Below are 16,431 nucleotides of genomic sequence, written 5' to 3'. Positions count from 1 at the left end.
GATGACGTGTGCAGCAGCTGCGGGCGGCGGCGGAGCATCAGCCTCCTGGCTGGCTCGAATCCCAGGTGGCCGGTATCCTCGGCAGTGGCAGCGGGGAAGTGCAGGCAGTGTTAGGTGGTGAGCGGCGCTCCTGGCGCGTGTGGCCTCCAGAGCGGCTGTCCCCGGATGCTCTTCAACCCCAGCGCAGGCGCCCCTCCAGGGACCCTCCGGACCGAGCGCCTGCCCACAAGCACCCTAGCAGGACCCGGTCCGCCTGCGGCGGTGGAGAGGCCTGCTCCCCCTCACTTCAGGGGGCGGGGCCTCCACGCGCCGGATCTTATTCTGCCGGTGACGTCACGGCGGGTCGCAGCGGTGCAGCTCCTGCCAGGTGACCTGCTCCTGCCACAACTCAGCCACAACTCAGCGACAACGGGGGAGAGCCACTAATTGGGGCTGCCGGGCCCGTCCAGCGAGCCGGGATCGTCGCCAGGGTCATCGGCCGAATCCGGAAGGAGCCGTGGTCGGGGGTCCGAGGAGCCTACATCCCACAGTGGGCCTGCGCCGGGTGCCCTTTCCTGCATCGGGATCATCAATAGCGGGCCTGGACTGGGCCAGATCTTCGCATCCCCCATCACACGGTGAGACGCAGCCTCGCGGGGTTCATCGAAGCGGATCGGGAGGAGATGACAGCTGGACGAGCAGGACGTCTGCGGCTGGGGGGACCACGGCTCCCCTGCAGCCTGGTGAGCAAGACTCTATGTCTGTTTTGTTACCGGCGCTATCTCTTTCCCCGGCAGTTGGGGTTAGTCAGGCGAGTGGGGCAGCGGTTTTGTGGGAGCAAAGGGGGATTCGGTCGGCTTCAGGGAACGAAGGAGTGGGCGAGTTGTTGTCTAGTGTCCGTGAGTTGCTTGCACAACTGGGAGGCATCAGGTCGGTGCCGTCCCCTTTAGCCGCATGGATTGGTCCCAAGGATTTGGGTTTGGGGGTGTTGGGAGGGGGCGCATTGGCGCCTAGTAGCTCAACTGAGCCCGTGTCGGTGTCTGTGCAAACCGAAAAGGAGAAGGAAGGCGGGATTCGTTTGGATGATAAAGTGCGGACTCATTTGAATAAGGAAATGAGGGAGAAGATCTGGAAAGATGAATATGTGGAAATTTTTTTCGCTTCTTTCATTGGAAAAATTTAATTTGGACAAAAGCAAAAATTAGGACAGTAAGAAAGAAGATGAGGAAAAGCGGAGGTGGCGTCTCATCGCGCTGACTTTCGTGAACTGGTTGCAAGCGTTCACGATTCTGGCGAGCGTAGTTGGTGAAAAGGCGCCTGAGAATTGTTCGGAACTATTCTGTAACATGGATTCGATAGGCGAGGCGCACAGGGCGTATGGGGGTCAGGCTTGGCTAAGGTAAGACGAGCAGTTTAGGCAGCGGAAGGTGGTTCGTCCGGCGATCCCGTTGGCTCAAAAGGACATTGTTGCGGGTAATGGCGCCAACGAAATTTGGTTATTCCTTTCAGGGCGGGGCCGGAAATGCCGGCCAATCCGCTGTGCAAGGAAGTTCTTCTGAATCAGGAAGTCAGTCTGGGCAATCGGGGGGGCCAGAAGCACGGTTTGTGTTGGCAGTTTAACAACGACCAGTGCAAATTTGGGGCCACTTGTAAGTTCAAGCACGCGCGCTCGCATTGCAGTGGAACCTCCCATGGTGCCGCTAAGTGCTTCAAGAAAAAAGGAAAGCCCAATGGTAATTCTAAAGGGAGTTACGCCGGTGAGGCTGGACGCGATGGTCCCCTATCTAAATGGGTTCCCTAATAGGCCAAAAGCTGAGTTGTTGTTTTTAGGTTTTTGTGATGGTTTTTGGATACCCGCCCCTCCTTTTGACATCCCTCAAGTTTTGAGGAATTTGAGATCCGCAGTTTTGCACGCGGCTGTTGTGTCAGAAAAGTTGAACAAGGAAGTGGCATTGGGTAGGATGTCCGGCCCTTTCTCCGTTCCTCCCTTTGAAGATTTGGTTGTTTCACCGTTGGGTGTGGTTCCGAAGAAGGAGCCTAACAAGTTTAGGCTAATTCAGCATTTGTCATACCCTAGGGGGCGGTCTGTGAATGACGGGATAGACCCAGAGCTTCGCTCCGTGGTTTATACGTCTTTTGACGAGGCGACACGCTTGGTGCGTAGCTGCGGCAGGGGTGCGTTGTTGGCTAAAACCGATATTGAGTCGGCTTTTCGGTTACTTCCTGTTCATCCGAATAGCATGAGACTGTTGGGTTGTTATTGGGATCGGAGGTTCTATGTTGATAGATGTTTGCCGATGGGTTGTTCGTTGTCTTGCTCATACTTCGAGGCTTTTGGTTCCTTTCTTGAGTGCGTTGTTCGGGATGTGTCAGGTTTGGACTCGGTGATACATTATTTGGACGACTTTTTGTGCATCGGGCCTGCTCAGTCCGGCTGTTGTGACATGGCATTACAGACAATGTTTTGGGTGGCAGAACGGTTCGGCGTTCCGTTGGCGCCTGAAAAAACCGAGGGGCCCAGTACTTGTATTTCATTTTTGGGCATTGTCATTGATTCGGTGGATTGGGAGTTTCGGTTACCTGAGGAAAAAGTGGTTGGTTTAAGAAGCGAGGTGGCTCGAGCGCGTTGCTTAAAAAAGTTGCCTTTGCGTGAGGTTCAGTCCCTTCTCGGCAAATTGAACTTTGTGTGCAGAATCATCCAGATGGGGAGGATGTTTTCCCACAGGCTGGCAGGTGCTACGGCGTGGGTTAAGGCCCCCCATCATTTTGTCCGCTTGTCCAGCGAACACAAAGCTGATTTGGAGTTGTGGGACAGTTTTTTGGCACGGTACAATGGCCGATCGCTGCTGATGGAGGAAGTGGTGGGCAACTCTGATTGGGACTTGTTCATGGACGCCTCGAGTGGCATTGGTTTTGGTGCCTTTTTTGGTGGTCGGTGGTGTGCCTCCAGGTGGCCAGATGACTGGTTCGGTTCTGGGTTGGTAAAAAACGTTACTTTATTGGAAATTTTTCCAATCTTACTTGCCATGTATTTGTGGAAAAAGGATTTGCGCAATCGCAGGGTTCGTTTAAATTGTGATAACATGGCAGTCATTTGCGTTATCAACAGTTTAACGGCATCTTCTCCGCCAGTCATCAGGGTTTTGCGTCAGTTGGTGTTGTTTTGCATGTTGATTAATGCGTATGCTATGGCATCTCATGTGCCTGGGGTTGAGAACTCCATTGCTGACTCTTTGTCTCGATTCCAGTGGGAACGTTTTCGTGCTTTGGCCCCGGATGCGGAGGAGGCGGGGCTGGAATGCCCGCAGGAACTCTGGAGCGTGGTATCCGGGCTGCAGGACCTTTGATTCATGCGTCTTTGGCACCCAGCACGTGGGCGGTGTACCGGTCGGTATGGGGTGATTGGGAGTCCTGGTTGGTGTCTTGCGGGGCAGCTAACTTGGGTGACGATCATCTGGGAGCCTTGTTGTGGTTGAGACGTGGTGCCGATGAAGGGTGGTCGTAGTCGAAGGTGGAGAGAGTCAGGACAGCTTTGGCTTTTGGTTTCCAGCTTAGGGGATTACGGGATTTGACAAAGTTGTTTTTGGTAAGGCAGGCAGTAAAAGGTTTTAGAAGGAATGTCAGATTTCTTTTAGCCTGCTGGAAAGAGTTGGTGCGAAGCTAGACGAGATTTGTACATCTGACTTTGAGGTGGCTCTTTTCCATTTAGCTTTTTCCCTGGCATTTTTCGGTGCATTGCGGGTTGGGGAGATCGCGTCTCCTAACACGTATAAGCAAGGGGGGCTTTGGGCTAGGGATGTGGTGCTTACTTAAGGCGGTTTACAGTTTTGGTTGCGTAGGTCAAAGACGGACCAGGAGGGTAGAGGTAAACGGGTAATATTGGGTGCGGTTGTGGGTTCGCTCATGTGTCCCGTCAGTTGTTGGCAAGTTTTTAATAGTTTTCAGCCTTCTAGGGCTGGACCTCTGTTGTGTCATGAGAATGAGTCCTTTCTGTCCAAATTTCAGTTTGTGGTGGTTCTTAGGTGGGCGTTGTCGGGGATGGGGCTTGATGCTTCCCGTTTTGCGGCTCACTCTTTTCGTATTGTGGCCGCGACGGAGGCGGCTCTGGCAGGTTTGGCACCCGAGGTTGTACAGAGGATCGGGAGATGGGAGTCGGAGCATTACAGGAGCTATGTTAGACCCTGAAAGTCTGGGGAGAGGGGGGGGGGGGGCTTTCCGCGTTGTTTGGTATTTGCAGTAAATTTTGTGGAATCTAAGTTGTTTATATTTTTCAGGTCCCCATCCCCTGTTGGTTTGGGTCGTCGGCCACTTATGTAGATTGGGGCGCGAGACGTGCAGACGTTTGGCGGGACGGACGTCAACTCGGCTTTTCCAAGGATGTGGCCATGGTCAGGTGGTTGGGTTTTCGGGGATTGTGTTGGAACGGGGTTATGCAGGAAGTTCATAATGGCGCTCGTCTGGACAGACCTCCTGATATTTTTGTTTTACATGTTGGAGGAAATGATTTGGGGATCCGCCCCTGTCGGGAGCTGATCCGGGATAATAAGCATGACCTTCTTAGGTTATGGGTGTCCTTTCTGGATTTCCTCGTGGTGTGGTCGGATATCGTCCCGAGGAGATGTTGGCGGCACACCAGATCCGTGGATAAGGTCAATAAGGCCAGAATTAAAGTTAATCGGGCAGTCTCTAAGTTCATCGTCAGGAACGGAGGTTTGTTTGTCCGTCACTTTGAACTTGAAAAGGGTGGGGATGATTTTCTCCTTGGTGATGGTGTTCACCTGAATGCGGTGGGCATCGATTTGTGGGCCCTGGGTTTGCAAAACGGTATCGAAAGGGCCATAGCGGTCAAGTGTGGGGGGGTGTCAGGTATTTGAGGTGTGCAAATACCCTCGTTGTGGCAGTGGGAGGGGTCCTTGGAGTTGGTGCTAAATTGGCCTGGGGGACCCTTCGGGGTACGGATTCTTCAGTTGGTGTAAACTTTGGTTTCGGGTCTGGTGGTTCAGGGGGGGGGGGATTTTGGCAATGGTGGGCCGGATTCCCAGGTTTTAAGTGGATATGCTTAACCATTCAGGGTACTTTGGTGCTCCCGAGCCTGGGGGGTAACGGCTGGAAGTAAATTTATGGTATGTTTTTGTCCACTCTCTATTATGGTTGTCCACCAGTTTGGAGCTTCAAGGACTCCTCCCTACGTTATTTTACTGTTATTGTATGTTTATAATAAAGGCCACTGTGGCCAATTATTATCCAAGTTTTGAGTCTGTCGTTATAAGGAGTGGGTCATTCGGCGACAAATATTGGGATGTTAAGGTAAAACAATGGGATAATTCCTTCTGGGTATCGACCAATAGCAATGTCAAGAGCAGGCCGGAGCGAGCCGTCCCCTCCTCCACAGACGGCGTACGTGCAGGCCGTCATGACAGGGGTTTGGGAGCAGAAGGTCAGAAGAGGTAGGGGTTAATTATGGGAGGGGGGTCGTATGCATGAGGAGGGGGTTTATAGGGTGGGGGGTGGGGCTTACCAGTTCCCGCTCTGGAAGCACCACGAAGATCCCGCCCTCCTGCCCTGTTTTTGTGTTTTTTGTATTGTTGCGTTTTTGGTAGTTGTTTTTGGGTCATAGTGGCTCGAGGCGGTGGGAGGGGTCCTTGGAGTTGATGCTAAATTGGCCTGGGGAATCCGACGGGGTACGGATTCTTCAGTTGGTATAAACTTTGGTTTCGGGTCTGGTGGTTTGGGGAGGGGGGATCTTGGCAACGGTGGGCCGGATTCCCAGGTTTACCCCTTCAGGGTATTTTGGTGCTCCCGAGCCTGGGTGGTAACGGCTGGGAGTAAATTTATGGTATGTTTTTGTCCACTCTCTATTATGGTTGACCACCAGTTTGGAGCTACAAGGACTCCTGCCTATGTTATTTTACTGTTATTGTATGTTTATAATAAAGGCCACTGTGGCCAAATATTATCCAAGTTTTGAGTCTGTCGTTATTAGGAGTGGGTCATTCGGCGACAAATATGGGGATGTTAAGGTAAAAGAAGGGGATAATTCCTTCTGGGTATCGACCAATAGCAATGTCATGCTGATATCCCATACTTGGAGGTAAACTATTGTTTGATAACACTGCCAAGCTCCAAATGGAAGAAATGATATGTCCCATTAGGAGAGCCTCTGATGTGCCTAAACGGTGAAGACTCCCCACAAGTGACACCATTTTGGAAACTAGACTCCTCAAGGAATTTATCTAGATATGTGGTGAGCACCTTGAACCCCCAGGTGCTTCACAGAATTTTACCATATTGAAAATGGAAAAAAAAATGATATTTCCCACAAAAAGTGGCTAAGTTGCTTTAGCCCAAAAATTTTTTCAGTTTCACAAGGGTAAGAGGAGAAAATGGACCCCAAAGTTTGTTGTGCAATTTCTCCTGAGTACAATAGCCCATACAGTATGTGGTGGAAGACTACTGTTTGGATACAGTGCCAAGCTCCAAATGGAAGAAGTGTCGTATTGGAGCGCAGACTTTGATAGAATTGTTTGTGGGTGCCATGACGCATTTGAAGAGAACTTGAGGTGCCAAAAGAATAGAAACCTCTCCCCACACACAATTCACTCTATACTGGATTTGATGTAGTGTTTTCCTGGTATGTGAATTTTAAAATGTGGTGACCTATGTGAGTGGTGTAGAGTACGTCAGGTCGGCATACGTAAAATGTGTAGAGTAGATCAGGTTGGCATATGTAAGTTATGTAGAGAACTTCCAGTCGTGCAATAAATTAGAGTACGCTAAGTCAGAAATAAATTTAGTAGTCCGTGGATGAGTGGAACACTTTGAAACAGTCTTTAATGCACGGGGTATGCATCGCGCTGGGACCATTATTATTTTATGAGACCATGCACATGTCACATTTTTTCTTTGGGCCGAGCCTGTCCAAGGAAGAAAATCGGTGTATGCCAAAATTTGATCCAATATTCGTCTCACACTCTGCTATTTGAGTCAATGGGAGCCAACAGTCTGCATTCGGATGACATTTCTGTTCTGAGTGCAATCCGATTTCCACAGAATGGAATAGATGGAGACTTTTTTGTTTCTCCATCTTTTCATCATCTGAGAGAATCAGATCACACTATGCTCACACTGTACTGACAATCTCAGCAGAGTCTGATCAGAGTATGATGTGCATAATTGGCCTGATTCTCTTGGATGAGAGAATATACGGTTGTCTGAACCTGCCCTTAGCCTGAATTCAAACATCAATGTGTCACAGTACGAGCACAGACCGGCCACAGGTCTCCTGACCCAAACTCAACAGTCTCATAGTCATATAAGAGGCTGTTGAGTTTGGAAAAGGAGACCCAGGATCATAACGCTTGCCGAATAAGCTGCAGAGGGAACCCGGCTACCTGGATCGCAGCAGCCGATTAGCTGATCGGCGCCACAGTTACATGTGTCGCGGCTGTGTCACAGTCCCCACAAACAGGCGCTCCATGCATATGCTGTGACAGTGACACAGCTGTGGTGCCGATCAGGTGATCGGCCGGTGCGATCCAGGAAGCCGGGTTCCCTACGCAGCTTATTCAGCGAGCGTTATAGCTTGCCGAATAAGAGGGAACCCGAGCAAATTCGCTCAACTCTAGTCTTAATCTCAACATCATAAAATCTCTGTCTAGCTTTATGAGAAGATATACTCACTTGACATTTTCTTACTTGATAATAAACCACTAACACTTTTCTTTCTGAAAGCATTCTTACTTTGTAGCATTTTTCCCCCACCTGACTAAAACCTTTGCACAGTACTGTACATCAGGAGCTTTTCCCGGAGTATGTGTCAGATGAAGGGTAAAAGAAATGATATGAACAGAGCATCACCTGTTTTTGATAGCTAATCCTGCACAATGGAGGTGATGACAAGTAAGCTAATGAGTAAAACCTTAAAAGGGTTAATCCTGCTTCACTTTCAAATAGGGAGGTCAGTGGGGAAGATTTATCTTCTGAAACTTGCTTCAGTCATGGTAAACTAGTTCCTGCCACTCTGTTCATGGTAGCTGGACAGCTCTTAAAAGGTCTCTAAAGGCCAGAGAAGCAGGCTGAAAGAACGTGATTGGAAAGCCACATCAACGCCAGAAAAAGGAGCAGAACCGTCAAGCAAAAAGATAAAAAGAATATAGGAAAGGGTTACTAACAGAAATAGCACAAGAAAACTGAGCACTAGTATTACGGATGTGAACAAGATCATGCTGAGTTTACATACTATGAGCCCCACTCAGAGTTCAAAGATGGGAGCAAGTTAGGAGTTAACTCCCAAGCTCCCTGCCTCGATGGCACCAGTAGTTCTAGAATAACAATCAGCTGTACCTGCAGCAAAGGCACTGCTGCCCAGTGAGAAACAGAGGGAAAGAACGTAACAGAGGCACAATACCTGCCATTCACGCACCCATCCCGGTATGCATCTGTAGCCATGATGTCCTGATATGGAAGTGAGCGGACCAGGACTAACCTTCTGAACCTTATTTTCTATAAAAATTTCACAAATGTCATAACTTGATGGACAATACCATCTACTATATAATTGTCTAAGGGTCACTTCCGTCTGTCTTTCTGTCTGTCACGGATATTCATTGGTCACGGCCTCTGTCTGTCATGGAAATCCAAGTCGCTGATTGATCGTGGCAAAACGCCCACGACCATTGCCACGACCAATCAGCGATGGGCACAGTCCAGCGGCAAAATGGCCGCTCCTTGCTCCCCGCAGTCAGTGCCCGCTCCATACTCCCCTCCAGTCAGCCTTCACACAGGGTTAATGGCAGCGTTAATGGACCGCGTTATGCCGCGGTGTAACGCACTCCATTAACACAGCTATTAACCCTGTGTGACCAACTTTTTACTATTGATGCTGCGTATGCAGCATCAATAGTAAAAATATCTAATGCTACAAATAATAATAATAAAAAAAATGGTTATTCTCACCCTCCGACGTGGCGCGGTGTCCTCGGCAGTGCAAGCAGCAGGTTCCGGTGCCAAAGATGCTATGCGAGAAGGACCTTCCATCATGTCACGGTCATGTGATCACGACGTCATCACAGGTCCTGCGCTCACACCAACCCTGGGACCGGAAGCTGCCGCGTGCACTGCACACAGGCGCCAGGACTTCAAGGGGCCTTCGGAAGGTGAGTATATGTTTGTTTTTTATTTTAGGTATTTTTTAACCACGCATATAGTGCCCACATTGCTATATACTACGTGGGCTGTGTTACATACAGCGTGGGCTATGTTATATTCTACATGGCTGCTATGTACTACGTGGGCAGTGTTATATACTGTGTGGGCTGCGTTATATACTGTTTGGCCTGTGTTATATACTGCATGGCCACTGTTATATACTGCGTGGCCTGTATTAACGCATCGGGTATTCAACAATATGTCGTGGCCTGTGCTATATACTATGTGGCTGCTATATACATACATATTCTAGAATACCCGATGCGTTAGAATCGGGCCACCATCTAGTATGAAATGTTAACGTTTCTATTTTAATTGAAAACCAAAATAAATGATTGTTTTTAATATCAAAACATTGGTCTGTATTAAAGCTGCATAGATATTATCTGCTTTGAATCTCGTCTCTTTACATGGAGCCAGCTGATGTTGCTATATTACATTGCCTTTCCACTGCATTGAGGAACCATTAGCACCTGGCGCTCTGCGGCTTCTTTGTTTTTTGTTTGCTTATTATCTTTTGCCATCACGAAGCAGCTTATTTACTACTAGGGGGCGCTCATTGCATGTGGATTGCTAAGCTTTCAGAAATACTAGCTGTATTGGTGTTTAAGAAGCTCCCTCTGGTGGTTGTTGCTGGTAGTTAGGATCAAACAGTGTATTCATTCCGGAGATGTGACACATGATACCCAAATATACAAGGGGAATTCCATCTTTTAGCGTATTGCCTACATTATGATATATTAGGTGGATATTTTTAGGAGGAAAAGTCTTCATCAGGAACGCTTTGTCCAATATTTGCTTTCCTTGATTGCACGGTGTTTCTTCCCAGTATGCTGGTGGAAGTATGTGTAAGGAGAAGAAAGATACTGTTGCTGCAAAGCGACTTCCACTATTCGTGCAGCGGATCTTGGAAATGTAGGGAATACTCGTACACAACCGCTTTATTTGAGGTTTTCGAAGTTTATGTCTTCTTTAAATGTGCCATTTATTTTGTGCCGTAGGGATGACTTGTCTCAGCTGCCATTTACCACCATGTGCATTAAAGAGAGCCTCCGACTACATCCTCCTGTAACGGTAGTGGCCAGGCGCTGTACTGAAGACATTACAATGCCTGATGGCAAAGTAATTCCAAAAGGTATAGTCTAACCTCGCATAACAGCAAGTTTATCAAATAAAAAAATGAAATCTGGAAATCCGTCATATATATGTGTAAGGGTGGTCTCCCGCATTCATTTTTAAGAAAAATACTTTTTTTGCAGCAGCAGTTTTTTAGTTTTTGTTTACAGTGTGGATGACATCTGAGTGCAGTCTGATTTCCATAGACTCTCGGAATGGAAGTGATGGAGAAATGTTGTTCTCCATCTTCTCCTCATCCAAGAGAATTGGATCACAGTCTGCTTACGCTAGTATCCAACTCTGATCACAGTGTCATTAGCATAATGCCGGATGAAAGAACCTACCGTCGTGTGACCCTAGCCTTAAAGGGAACTGGTCAGTAGTTTTTTTTCTCCATTTAAGTGTAGCATAATGTAGGGGAAGAAACCCTGACTCCAGGGATGTCACTTGCTCAGCAGAGAAACCGGGTGTTCTATCAAAACTGCACCAAGCAGTCCAGTGAGTAACACCTCTCTGGAATCAGGCTCTCTGCCTCTACACCATGATGCTCTCAGATTCTATAGCAACAATCTACTGACAGATTTTCTTCAATCAACTTTCAGAAAAGACAAAAACATAATTGTTTTACATAATTGCCCTGCTTTTCAATATACAGTGTCCATCTGTCAAAAAGCTTTTATATTTCCTCATTTAAAAAAATATTTTCGGCTGAGCTGCGAGCCATGAATGCACCTTTGCCTCTAGCGCTTTGTCACATGTATCATTTTTCTTGTCTGTCTCATAATTCACTGGCAATCGTCTATCCGACAGAATCAGTACGTGCATGCTCATTGTTGTCATCATGCATGAGTAGGCATCCAGCTCCTTCATGGCTGACACTTGTGTGAACTTCTCTATCCATTCAGACACACGTCACTACAAAACACTGTCTCCATACTGTGCACAAAGGCCTCCATAAATATCAGCACCAGAAACCCCCTCAGACCAAAACAAATCACTGCGTGCCGTCACACGCTGCCTCTGTGGCCTCTTCCCTATAGACCCAGACTTCTGGGCACATCCAGGCCTCGGAGGTCTCTGCGTGTTGTAAGTCACGACGTTGTGACATCAAGAAGTGTGCCGAGACCTAATGATGCTTACCAAACTCTGAGGTGTGGATGTGGCCAGCAGTCCTGACTTATAGTGGTTAGGCCAAAAATTCATGGCGGATAAAAAAAGGATTGGACTCAGGGGTCACTGCCTATAGTGAAGAGGCCAGAGATGTGTCTCGATGGTGGAAAGAAGAGGAACGCACAATGAGCAGTGGGGCGGCTGTAGAATATTAGTGTGGGGTTTTTTTTTTTAACTAATACTCCCTCATCGTTCACCTTGTCAACGGTCTCGCTGCCCATCGTCCGATCCTCTTTTTGTTGTTGAGTGACGCATCTTCGGCCTCTTCACTATAGACAGTGACCTCTGAAGTCTGGAAGCAGCCGGAAGTCCTGGCCTATAGTGAAGAGGCCAAAGTTGCAGTTCGCACCGATAGATAGAAGAGGACGGACGGCGAGCAGCAAGTCGGCCTGAGACGTCAACAATCAAGCGAGTATAATTTATAGATTTTTAACGTCTTTCATTCATAGCTAGGAGCCGTTCATAAGTCGGGAATGGCCTATATATATATAAGATAATATAATTCTACAAATTCATATGCTTAGAGAAGTTTTTAGCTTACCATCTACTTGATAATACTTGTGTTTTTCAGGAAACATCAGCCTGTTAAGCATTTATGGAACCCATCATAACCCCGCTGTTTGGCCAAATCCAGAGGTACAAAATGTTGTTGGTTTTTTTTACCGTATTTTTTTCTCAAAAAATTAATCAGAAAGTGTGTTTTCTTTTACTCAGGTCTATGATCCATATCGGTTTGATCCAAGCTCCACACAGGAGAGATCGTCATATGCATTTGTACCTTTCTCTGCTGGGCCGAGGTAAGGATAACTCTTCCCAGCCGGGTGAATGTCCATTTTTATGATTACGTTTTTTTCCTCCTTTCTTCGAAGACCCTTTTGGTGAACCTGTCACCTTGGAAAACGGTATTTAACTTGGGTTAATCTGCAGTTAATTATCTTTAGAATGCTGCCGGGACACACTTAAAGTGCGGCTATCGCAGAGAAAATGAAAATCTTAGGGTCTTTAAAATGGTAACACTAGCAACATTTTTATTTCACGAATTTCCATTTTTTTTGACCAGTTAAATTAATAAAACTATACACATTTAATTGTGCTGTAATCTGACTAATCTGGAGAATTAAATTGCCAGGTCATTTTCCACAAATCCCCCCCCCCAAAAAATTTCAGTATTGCGGGAGAAGGAGGGGGGGGGGGGGGGGGGAGGGGAATAAGAAATTGGGGGGGGATGGGGGCTGCACAGTTTCACCACCTTTCGATTTTTTCCATTTTTTCCCCATTTTCCAATACATTGCTTTGAAAAATGATTGAATTACTCCAAAAGTAAAACTTGTCCCTCAAAATAAACAAAACCTTATCTGGTTATACCATTAAAAAAAGGTAAAAGGAACCTATCACCTCAAAAAATTGCTACTTACCTGCAGATATAGGGTTAATCTGCAGCTAAATAGCGTCAAAATGCTACCCAGCCACCTTACTGAAAGTGCAGCTACTGGGAGAAATTGAACTTATCTTCTACCGTGAGCCGCCGGCTTTCAGTCATGGAGGCATGCACTCCACCACTACCCACAGCACTTTGATTAAAAGCCGACTCTGCAGTGCATCTGTGCATAGCGAGCTGTCGATCAAAATGCCAGGGCGGGCGTTCTTACAGCCGCTGCCTACACTATAGTGAGCGATGACTGTAGCTGCTCTGTGAACACTTTCATTTTGAGGAAGATACAAGGTTTTGATTGATTCCTATTGAATTATTTGCAGTGTTGCCGCAACCACAAAAAAAATGCAAAACTGGTGTTTTCATTTTCTTATCTCCTTGCAGCGTTTACCAATCAAATTAATTAATGTTCTATTTGATTGGACTTTTCAGAGATACCACAATTGTTTTTTTTTTTAATTCTGATTCAAATTTTTTTAATGTTTTTAAAAACATTGTTTTTCTTTATTTTTTTTAGTCCCCTTAGGGAATTTGAACCTGCAATTGTGCCTTCTCTTCTATTGTATAATGCATAGTGTTGAGCATTCCGATACCGCAAGTATCGGGTATCGGCCGATACTTGCGGTATCGGAATTCCGATACCGAGATCCGATACTTTTGTGGTATCGGGTATCGGTATCGGATCCATAGGGATGTGTAAAATAAAGAATTAAAATAAAAAATATTGATATATTCACCTCTCCGGCGACCCTTGGACATCACGCTGGTAACCGGCAGGCTTCTTTGTTTAAAATGAGCGCGTTTAGGACCTGCGAATAACGTCGTGGCTTCTGATTGGTCGCGTGCCGCTCATGTGACCGCCACGTGACCAATCAGAAGCCGTGACGTCATTCGCAGGTCCTAAATTCCTAGAATTAGGAGTTTAGTGAATGAGAATGACGTCGCGGCTTCTGAGCGGCACGCGACCAATCAGAAGCCGCGACGTCATTCTCATTCACTAAACTCCTAATTCTAGGAATGTAGGACCTGCGAATGATGTCACGGTTTCTGATTGGTCGCGTGGCGGTCACATGAGCGGCACGCGACGAATCAGAAGCCGCGACGTCATTCGCAGGTCCTAAACGCGCTCATTTTAAACAAAGAAGCCTGCCGGTTACCAGCGTGATGTCCAGGGGCCGCCGGAGAGGTGAATATATCAATATTTTTTATTTTAATTCTTTATTTTACACATTAATATGGATCCCAGGGCCTGAAGCAGAGTTTCCTCTCCTTCAGACCCTGGGAACCATCAGGATACCTTCCGATACTTGGTGTCCCATTGACTTGTATTGGTATCGGATATCGGTATCGGCGATATCCGATATTTTTCGGGTATCGCCCGATACTATCCGATACCGATACTTTCAAGTATCGGACGGTATCGCTCAACACTAATAATGCATTATCACAGTATTGTACTGCATGGTAAAAATGACAAGGCAGCCCAACATTGCCCCGCAGAACACTTTAAATTCAAGTATCAGAGGTTGACTGTGACATTTGGTCTATATGCAACAGGCAGAACTCCCTGTGGTTGTGCTGCACTCGCTCTGGTTAGGGGCAGATGCTGGCTGTGTAAAACAGCCAGTGTCTGCCAGGAATGATGGAGGCTCAGTTCCTGAGCTGGCATCAAAGATGGGAACCTGACATATGATGTAATAGTGTGTTTTATGTTGGGACGGAGTTAAACAGTAATACAAAAAAATGTGGCTATCAAAATCTGATTTGCAAATATTTGCAGTTTTAATCAAGAAATAAGTGTATTTAGGTTGAAATTATGTTTCAATAAAATGTTTGGATTAAACATTTTAATTTTTTTTTGCAGTTTTTTTAATAACATAACTTATGGTTTTTAACCTGTAGGAATTGTATTGGCCAAAACTTTGCCATGGCGGAAATGAAAGTGGTGCTTGCTCTTACACTTCTCAACTTCAAGGTGACTTTGGACCCCAAAAAGTCAGTCCGCAGGATGCCAGAGCTGATCTTAAGGGCAGAGGGCGGGCTGTGGCTTCAAGTGGAAATGCTAAAAGCCTAAATGTTCAGCAGGCGATGGAAAGCTATAGAGTAGACTTCTCTACTGTAACATGATAATTATTATAGCCAAGTTTATTTTCTACTATGATTTGTCGTCTTCACAAAATTCTAGCAGATTATTGTAGGCAAAACTGAAATAAAGGGGATCTAATAGATCGAAGTCTCTTAATGACATATGATGATCTTAGAAACACAATGTATCTGCTTTGAATGGCTGTTAATTCTTTACGCAGTCTGTATGTCAAAGCCAAGTCTCTGCTACATGTTTGTGTTTCATGTCATATTATCTGACCTTTCTAATTATTGGCTTGCCATGAGACTTCATACCACACCCGGTGATGTCAAACTTGCCACTTTGCCTTCAGACCTCACCCCAAAGGTTTTGTGTTTATAATATTATCAAATGTCATTAGGAGAGACCATTAGATCTATAAGTGAAAAGGTTGCAATGGCCTTTTACCAGATCTATAGAAACCAAGTACGACTCTTCTGCATATGGTATAGTTAATTTCTGTAATTAATACTATGTTAGGGTTTTCTCTCGGCACACCTCCTCATATATGTATGGTAGAGATGATCAAATAAATTCACAGGACCCCGGTCAGTACTCTGATCACTAGACAGGAACCCTGTGAACCTCCTCCTACCTGCTGGCATCCACAGTTCTTCTTTTGATTAGCTTGTCTAGCGCAACATCGTGTATCACCACACCACATCGCTGACATTGCCCAGTGGTTGGTGATACCAGCAGGTAAGGAAGCAGTTCACAGAGCTCCTATCCAGCGGCCATGGAATACCGACCAGACCACGGGAAAGTCTCTTATTTTCCTAAGAGACTAATCCACCTCCCCCTTTATTCTCCTATAAAAATAAAGTATATGTTCAGCCAAGCTGAATGCATATCCTATAACTTATGAATCTACTTGGCATCATCAAAAAAAATTCTACTTTTTCAAAGATAACTTCCTGCTTTCAGACCGGTTATATACAGTGGGGCAAAAAAGTATTTACTCAGTCAGCAATAGTGCAAGTTCCACCACTTAAAAAGATGAGAGGCGTCTGTAATTTACATTATAGGTAGACCTCAACTATGGGAGACAAACTGAGAAAAAAAAATCCAGAAAATCACATTGTCTGTTTTTTTAACATTTTATTTGCATATTATGGTGGAAAATAAGTATTTGGTCAGAAACAAAATTTCATCTCAATACTTTGTAATATATCCTTTGTTGGCAATGACAGAGGTCAAACGTTTTCTGTAAGTCTTCACAAGGTTGCCACACACTGTTGTTGGTATGTTGGCCCATTCCTCCATGGAGATCTCCTCTAGAGCAGTGATGTTTTTGGCTTTTCGCTTGGCAACACGGACTTTCAACTCCCTCCAAAGGTTTTCTATAGGGTTGAGATCTGGAGACTGGCTAGGCCACTCCAGGACCTTGAAATGCTTCTTACGA

The 16,431-nt window shown here is 46.2% G+C and overlaps 1 protein-coding gene across 2 annotated transcripts in view; it reads left to right on the top strand.

Moving 5' to 3' along the window:
* The window catches only part of LOC138670097 (ultra-long-chain fatty acid omega-hydroxylase-like), an 86,820-nt gene extending 70,802 nt beyond the window's left edge, over positions 1–16,018 (top strand). Inside the window, exons 9-12 of one of the 2 annotated variants that reach the window (XR_011319301.1) lie at positions 10,188–10,321; positions 10,509–10,677; positions 12,044–12,108; positions 12,187–12,259. Coding sequence is in view for 1 of the 2 variants with exons in the window: in XM_069757130.1 (XP_069613231.1) it covers positions 10,188–10,321; positions 12,044–12,108; positions 12,187–12,269; positions 14,807–14,978 (454 nt within the window). In the remaining variant the exon portion in view is untranslated. Of the gene's footprint in view, positions 1–10,187; positions 10,322–10,508; positions 10,678–12,043; positions 12,109–12,186; positions 12,270–14,806 lie in introns of those variants that run through there. The other variant, XM_069757130.1, reaches the window with a different exon arrangement.
* Positions 16,019–16,431: the final 413 nt, after the last annotated feature.

This window comes from Ranitomeya imitator, chromosome 3, assembly GCF_032444005.1.
Source record: "Ranitomeya imitator isolate aRanImi1 chromosome 3, aRanImi1.pri, whole genome shotgun sequence".
NCBI lineage: Eukaryota > Metazoa > Chordata > Amphibia > Anura > Dendrobatidae > Ranitomeya > Ranitomeya imitator.
The sequence above is the reverse complement of the archived record's forward strand: the minus strand, read 5'-3'. Positions and strand labels throughout refer to the sequence as shown.